This window comes from Triturus cristatus, chromosome 5_2, assembly GCF_964204655.1.
Source record: "Triturus cristatus chromosome 5_2, aTriCri1.1, whole genome shotgun sequence".
NCBI classification, from domain to species: domain Eukaryota; kingdom Metazoa; phylum Chordata; class Amphibia; order Caudata; family Salamandridae; genus Triturus; species Triturus cristatus.
In genome coordinates, this window is record NC_140588.1 from 716,582,161 (window position 1) to 716,590,707 (window position 8,547).

At 45.4% G+C, this 8,547-nt stretch overlaps 1 protein-coding gene across 1 annotated transcript in view; it reads left to right on the forward strand.

The window, feature by feature from the left end:
* RPS6KA6 (ribosomal protein S6 kinase A6) overlaps positions 1-7,298 on the forward strand; it is a 626,385-nt gene extending 619,087 nt beyond the window's left edge. Inside the window, exon 22 of the mRNA XM_085607823.1 lies at positions 6,041-7,298. Within this exon, the coding sequence (XP_085463949.1) occupies positions 6,041-6,166 (126 nt within the window). The 3' untranslated portion in view covers positions 6,167-7,298. The remainder of the gene's footprint in view (positions 1-6,040) is intronic.
* Positions 7,299-8,547: the final 1,249 nt, after the last annotated feature.

Sequence of the window (8,547 nt, forward strand, 5' to 3'; positions counted from 1 at the left end):
CTTGCCCCATCTTGACGACTGGTTGTTGAAGGCGGGCTCGCCCCAGGCAGTTGTCTCCCACCTCCAGACTACGGCCGACCTCCTGCATTTGCTGGGGTTCTCTATCAACGTGCCGAAGTCGCACCTGAGTCCCTCTCAGAAGCCCCCTTCATCGGAGCTGTTCTGGATTCGACGCAGTTTTGGGTTTATCCTCCCGAGCAGCGAGTCCGGGATATTCAGGCTATGATTCCGATCTTTCAGCCTCTATCCTGGGTTTCAGTCAGGATGACACTCTGGCTCCTGGGCCTCATTGCCTCCTGCATCCTGCTAGTGCAAGATGCCAGATGGCATATGTGGGTTCTGCAGTGGGACCTGAAGTTCCAGTGGGCGCAGCATCAGGACAACCTGTCCGATCACGTCCAGATCTCGGAGGGCACTGCACAAGACTTGCAGTGGTGGTTCACGAATCGCGATTGGGTCCAGGGCAGATCCCTCTCCCTTCCCCAACCGGAGCACACAGTGGTGACGGATGCATCCCTCCTGGGATGGGGCGGCCACATGGGAGAGGTGGAGATCAGGGGCCTCTGGTCTCCGGCGGAGTCCCGGCTCCATATCAACCTATTCCGACTTGCACTGAAAGCATTCCTTCCCTCTGTCTGGGGAAGTGTAGTTCAGGTGTTCACGGACAACACCACTGCCATGTGGTATTGCAACAAACAGGGCGGGGTGGGGTCGTGGACCCTATGTCAGGAGGCTCTCCGCCTCTGGACATGGCTGGAACATCAAGGCATTACCTTGGTGGTTCAACACCTGGCAGGTTCTCTGAGCGCCAGAGCGGACGAACTCACTGGCGGTGCATGATGGATCCGAATGGCGTCTTCACGTGGAGGTGGCGCAAGGTCTCTTTCTGCAGTGGAGAGAACCTTGGTTAGATCTATTCGCCACCGAAGAGAACGCTCAATGTCATCAATTCTACGCGTTGGAATTTCCAAGGCGGCACTTGCTCGGCTACGCTTTTCATCACGAGTGGAGCTGCAGTCTGTTGTACGCCTTTCCGCCTATACCACTTCTGCCCAGAGTGCTGAAGAAGATTCAGCGCAAACGGGCCCAAGTCATCCTTGTGGCTCCTGACTGGGCTCGAAGAGTATGGTATCCTGAGCTACTCAGAATGGCTATCGATCCCCCGATCCGACTGCCTCTTCGGGAGGATCTTCTGTCGCAGCAACAGGGGACGGTTTTCCACCCGAACCTGTCCAGGCTCCACTTCTTTGCATGGAGATTGAGCGGCGGCAGTTGACGTCTTTTGACCTGCCTCCCAAAGTTTGTGATGTAATATTGGCAGTCAGGCGTCCCTCCACTAAGTCGGTATACCCCTGCAGGTGGACTAAGTTCGTGGCATGGTGCACAGCAAAGTCTGTGGATCCCCTTTCTGCCCCTCTTTCAGAGGTCCTTCTTTTCCTTCTTTCTTTTGCCCACCAGGGCTCTGCTCTGGGCACTATCAAGGGCTATCTCTTGGCCATTTCAGCCTTTTTACGGCTTCCAGATCAGCCTTCCCTTTTCAAGTCCCCTGTTGTAAATAGATTCTTAAAAGGCATTACTCATCTTTTCCCACCTGTTCCTTTCATAATGCCTCAGTGGGACTTGAACCTGGTTCTGACATATCTGATGTGTGCTCCCTTTGAGCCACTTCACAACTGTCCTCTTCATCTTCTCAATTTAAAGACAGCTTTCCTGGTGGCCATTACCTCTGCCAGAAGAGTGAGTGAGCTCCAGGCTCTTTCTTCTAAACCTCCTTTTCTCTCTGTCCATCCGGTCAAAGTGGTTCTAAGGACTCGTCCATCTTTTCTGTCGAAGGTTGTCACTGCCTTTCACATCGAGGAGACCATCACTTTGCCCACCTTCTTTCCACCTCCACATCCCTCGAAAGAGGAAGAGAGGCTCCACCGTCTGGACCCAAAACGTGCGCTCTCATTCTACCTAAACCGCACACAACCGTTCCAGGTGGATGACCAGCTCTTTGTTGGCCACGTGGTCGCCAAGAAAGGTCGGGTCATGCACAAGCGGACCATCTCTCGGTGGGTCGTTCTGTGCATAAAGGCTTGCTGTTCTTTGGCTAAAAAAGAGCCTCTGGTGGGGATGCGCACCCATTCTACCAGGGCGATGGCAGCCACTACTGCTTTGGAATGGGGAGTTCCCTTGCATGACATCTGTCAGGCAGCTACGTGGGCCTCGCTGCACACGTTTACCAAGCAATACTGCCTGGACAGCCAAGTCCGGAGAGATGGCTTCTTTGGCTGTTCTGTTCTTCAGGACTTTCTAGTGTGATCTTGGTTCGCAGACCCACCACCGGGGTTGGTATTGATGGGATATCTATTCTAAGGTAAGGAATCTATCACTACGTGTTTCTTTCAGATGCACAAGTTCGATAACTATATATCTGTATGAAACATTAGTAGTAATAGATTCCTTACCGCCCCACCCATCCTCCCCATTCTGCAAACTGATTTCTAGGGTTAAGGTCATCCCTTTCAGGGCCCTAGTTTCATGGCATCAGTGGTCAGTTTCTTGCATGGCTCTGCGTTCCTGGCGCGGAAAGTCGTGTACAGAACTGACGTTAGCGCATGTGGGGCATCAAAGTAGCTCCAGCGAAGTCATCCCGATGCCAACGACGTACGTGGAGCCGCACGATGACGCCTTTCGACGCGTAGGGGTACTGCTGACGAAAACTTTCCAGATCAAGTCTGATGCTTGGGGGTAATTCTAAGGTAAGGAATCTATCACTACTAATGTTTCTTACAGATATATCGTTACCGAAGGTAAGTAACTTCTGCATCTGGATTTGAGTAATTTAAGACCATAACTTAGTTATTATAGTTGAAAATATTCCAATATGCCAGATGTTACACAGTCATAAATGTATGCTTTATGGTTGGGTGGGCACTGGCTCTAGAAATTGCATTGAACACACAGAAGATAGTATGTTTGTTGCTGTTCTAAAACACGTTGTAAGTGGTTTTTCATAACCATTGGAACACATATAAAACTATGTGAAAGGCATAGTTCAATACATTTCCATTGTGGTTAAAGGAAGATGACCCTCCCATATTTTATGTGGGTTTAAAGGACATTGCTTCTTTAGGGGGAAATATATTTTCCTTGTAGAGAAGTAAACCCTCAAAATTACAAGTTACATTTTATGAGTAAATTGAGTCTAGTACTACTGGAGTGGGTTTAGATTCTTTGTAAATTTCAAAAAGTCATAATGTGCTCCAAGCATAGAAGTACATCTACGTAAGTGGATTTCAAACTTTTTAAAGCCCTAGTTTGTGATTTAGGCCCATAGTGAATAGAGCTGTATATGAATGCCGACCATAGGTTTACTGTAGCTGGTATTGTTTCTTCTTATGCATGTTGTTAGAAATGGGATCTCTGGTTGGTTAAGGCTTGCGCCAAAGTCAGATAGAGACCACCACTCTAGTCAGGGCAAGGGAGTTACACGCCAAAGATAACTCCTGCTCACCCCCTTGGTAGCTTGGCACGAGCAGTCAGGCTTATCCCGGAGGCAATGTGTAAAGCGTTTGCGCAACACACACACACACATCAGAAACACACTAGGCACACCACAAAAGGAACTCCACACAAGGTTATATATAAAAATAGCCTTTGTATTATCATAAACACATTAGATCATAATCACACAATGTACACTGTGCCAACTGGCACTGGGCAATATTTACAGGGGATTAATTACAACTGGCCGGGCCAATCAGGCCACTGTCGGAACCTTTAGAAATGCACAAGTAGTAATCATAAATAGCACACAACCAGTTACTACTGGTAAAGACCTGACCTCCGAATTATCCTCACATTAGGCCTAGAACATATTATACAATAATCTCATAAGAATAAACCACTGTAGGCATCAAATCGCAAGATGCACTGGGCATCGCAAGCTTAACCACCTTAGGCAATAGTTAGCATGAACACAGTGTGCCCCAATAGGGGGCACAACACAAGGGGGCACAACACACGGAAACTGGCCCCGGGCCAACTGGCCTGTCTCAGGGGCTCAAAGGCCCAATGTCCCGCAACGTCAGGGCGTAGGTAGGGCTACTCAATTAGCCCTAGGGCTGCAAAAAGCAGCAAAAGTGTGAGGAATCAGCCCCACTCACCGGGCTGTTGCGGGGACTCCTCTGGCCTCACGGCGGCGGAGGCTGACCTATGCGGCAGGGGCAGGCACCGACAATGCGCCTAGGGCCCCCGCTCCGCCTCCCTCCTTGGCAGCTGCGCTTGCAGGGCTCTCTCCACTTATGGGAGCGCCGCACCACCATCAAGCCTTGCTTTACCCGGTCCCCCTCCTCGGGACCGGGACTTCGTTCTGGAGCCTGCAAGGCTCCCGGGCTGCTTCCGCCTCGCATTACGTGGCCCCGCCCACAACCAGGCAGGGCCACCTGGCTTCCGGGTCGCAGCGGCCCGGCACACCGTTACTTCAACTCCTTTCCTGCGGCGGTGACTCCACGGCAGAGATGCGGGGTGGGCACCCGCGAATTACACAGCAATGTGGGGTGGCACCCGCTCGTAAATAAATACCAAAGGCAGCAATAACGCGGGGTGGGCTCCTGCTTTCCCCATGCCAAGTAGGTAAATCTCACACAAGGCAGCTTCGCGCTGCAGGTCACCAGCAGTCCTCCTGGGCAGACATATAGCGCTCACAAGGACAAAAGTCAAGCGCTCTGCAAAAATAAGTAAAAGCGCTCACAGGCGCTTGAAAGTTTAAAGTCTGGGGGGGGGGGCAAAAGGCTGGGCCCAGGCAGGCCAGCACACAGGGCCCTCCAGCAGGGAGGCAGTCCCTTGTGGCGGTTCCTCCTGGAGCCCAGTAGCAGCAGCAGGGCCCCCCCCCCCCCCTAGTCAGGAACAGCACAACTTAGACATGGGGTCAAAGCCCCTATATTTATACCAACATTTCCTTTGTGTGTAGGCACAGGGCTGGGGGGAAAACCAGAAGCAACTGGTTCAGGGGGAATTTGAAGCACTCTGTTTAGCCAGCTCCTCTTCCCCTTTATCCAGTGGGGGCTCGCCATCAGACACACCACAGGGGGTCGGAGCCAGCATTCACTTGGCAGGCACAATCCTATTCAGGGACTTCCCCTCCCACTACTCAGGATGCAGATGTCCCTATTCAGCCTAGCGCTGACTCACCCTGCCACTCCTGCAGCCACCCACACCTCACCAGCCCCTGTCAATCACAAGCCAGACATGCAATTCACATCAGGCAGGCAGACACATAGCACACAGAAATGCCAACTTCTAAAAGTGGCATTCCTCCACCAGTCACAATAAATCTGCGCACACCATTGCACAGCATTTATTCTCACGAGTTCATACATACTAAACTCGCCCCTGCACTCCTCTCATACCAGGAATTACCATGGATACTCATATCCCCCATGCATTCCTATGGGAGGGTAGGCCAATCTCACCACACGCACTCAGAGAGCACACACACTTTACACTGGGCCACAGTGCTAAAGTGCCCAGAGGTCTAAAACCGCCAACACTACACAGGGAAAAGGCTAGGAGACAGGCAAAAAGTTTAGGGGTGAACCTGCCAAAAGGGCCAAGTCCAACAGATGTATTTTAGCAATTGTGCAAGTATATTTTAAAGATATTTGACAAGTATTGGTTAATAATTAAAATGTTTTAACTGTACAGGATTACTAATAATTCAACTGTACTTTAGTTTGCATTTGTCTGGCTAAATAAAATCCATATCAGAATCATATGCCGTATGTATTATATGGATATTTTTTTATATTGGGACGGGGTGGGGTTATTTTTTTCCTGTGAATCTGTGTTTTGGGGGACAATGTGTTGACCTGTATATGAACACTCTGAATAAGAGACTTGATTTATCAAAAAAAAATCCGTTCTTTACATCAACATTTTGTTTTTATTTATGCACTCTTTCATTGACTTTGATAGTGTATTGTTTCTGTTTTAGAATGTTTTTATCTTCTTCAAAATATTAATTCTAATATTTGATCGTCTTTTGTATCTTTAGGGTGCAATGGCTGCCACGTATTCTGCATTGAATAACAAGACCTTTCAACCAGTTTTGGAACCTGTTGCAGCATCAAGTTTAGCTCAGAGACGTAGTATGAAAAAATTAACATCAACAGACTTGTAGATGCTCAATGGCATCAATGACAAACTGAATCAAAGGAAATAGAAGGTGACCTTCGGCCCAATCTGTGGTCAAAAGGCACTCATCGTTTCCTCCTACATTACTTGAATATTCTGAATAGGTCCTTTACAAAAGACAGGTTCATACTGTGTTCTGTTATGAAGGACAGTGTCAATGTATTTTAGTTTATTTAAGTTGAATATCAGGGTACGTCACAAAGATTATTGTAAATTTCTGTACACTGAAAGTGTTGCTGGACTTAGTTGAAAATATTAATATTTTACATATTGTACAGTTTTCAGGGTTTGTTTTGAAAAATGTTTTTGGGGACCATTGTGGATGACATGGAAGCATATCAAAATATAATGCCATACAGTGCCAGTATTTGGACCTACTAATCCTATTTTAAGCTTTAACGGTCAAAATGTAATTTGTCACAAGTTATTACCTTTGGGCCTTTTTTAATTGCCTTGTGCCCAAAACAGAGGAAATATTCGTTCTGTTTTCATGTTTTATGTGCCACACCGCATGTCTCTCACAGACTGAAGAGGTTTGGTGTTCACGGCGTGTGTTTCTAAGGTCTGTGCATATGTTTATGGATACAAATTGGAAGACTGATTTTGAGAGACTGCTGGTTTACTGTAAAGGACCTTTTGCCTGTGCTCGAGTGCACTTAGAAGTAAATGTGCACCTTCAATATTAAAATGGTGATGCCCGGATGGTGATAGGCTCTTGATGCTGCTTTGGAATGCATATGCAGCTGCTTCTGAATTGCCCATGAAAATAGACTTGTTGCTTAAAATATGACATTTTATTTCAGCATAAATGCCACTGCTATTTTTTTCAGACATCTTTTTTGGTGTGTAGAAAAGTATGAGAATGAATTTATGTGGGTTGAATTTGGAATGTGGGATATTTTGTTCCTGTGTTTGTGGGATTAGCAGATACAATGTGTTTTATAAGTTTTAGTTTTCTCTAAAATAATGCACAATTAAAATCCAGTAATATAATTATGATATAGTTTAATACTGGGTGGTACAAGTGTGACCTGAAGTCAAATGTAAGATGTTCACTAAGTACAATAGCCGAAGTCGCTGTTTGATTTAAATGTACTTGTTCAAATATCTGACCCCAATATTGCTGCTTTTTAGCAGGAATTATTCCTGATCCTAACATAAAACTAAATTGTATTATTTAATATTACAAGGAAAATGAAGTTTTAGCTGAGAACAGTGATTTCAGTTGATAATAGTTTTATATTTTCTTTGTTTTAAGTGTGCCTTACCGGACACATGTTTGCTGCAATTGTGCTTGGGAAATTTATGAACTGAGGGCTAACATATTTTTGAAATTATGTTCTGTGTGCTGTCTTCGTTGTCTCTTTTGCTGTCATCTAGTGCTGGAATTTAGGGGCCAAATACAGGATGATAAAATTGCATATTTAAATCATTGGTAACTAACTACAGTTTCAGTTTTTTAGAGAGGTTAGAACCGTTTGCTAGTTCCTTTCTGTGTTCTTCCCATGATGCTGTTTGGTTGATGGCAGTGTTGGATGAATTTCAGTTTAGAATGTACCTGTGCCTTAGATATTTAGAAGTGATGTCTGTTGGTATATTTTACCATTTGTCTTTCTTTAGTTTTTGTAAATTATGAAGCTTTGTTTTTAATATTATGTTTTTTTAATGCCAGATTGATTCATACTATGAAACTAGTGACTGGCTTCAGCTGCCCCTCTGATGTGATGGTGTATTGTAACATCACTATTGGAAGGCAGAGTATTGTTGATGATCTAATGCACTAATATTAACAACAGTCTGTAGCTTACAGAAATTAATTGATCGGAAATGGTCAAATAAACCATTCAAAATCAGTGAAGAATAGAAAAGCCAAGAAGATGGCCATCTCCAACACTGAAACTGAGTCTACGACGCCACTTTAACTTGTCCATAAGAGAATATGACTGTTGTACAGAAATTTTGGTGGGGCAAGCATTAAAATGGAGGAGTAAATCACTGAAGGAACTAGCTCTGCTGCAGAACACTGATTCCTAAATAAGAACTGGTATCAAACATGTTACTTCTGCATTAATAGTATCATTATCTAGAGAGATGTAATTTAAAAAAAAATATGAATTGCATAGGGTTATTTTGAAATGCTATTTAAAATAATAGGTAAATGTATATTTAACATAAAGCTGTTCTGTGTTAGACGCAGAGAAATGAATCATCTGTACCCAGTAACTGTGAAATGGGTTAAATCAACCTTAAATACCCTTGAGCATGTTGTTCGATTTTACTTCTTTTCGCTGTTACTTGCACTTCTCTGCCTGTTAACATCACTGGTGATCCCTAATTAAAGCCACATTTTCTGTTTGTTAAAATGCT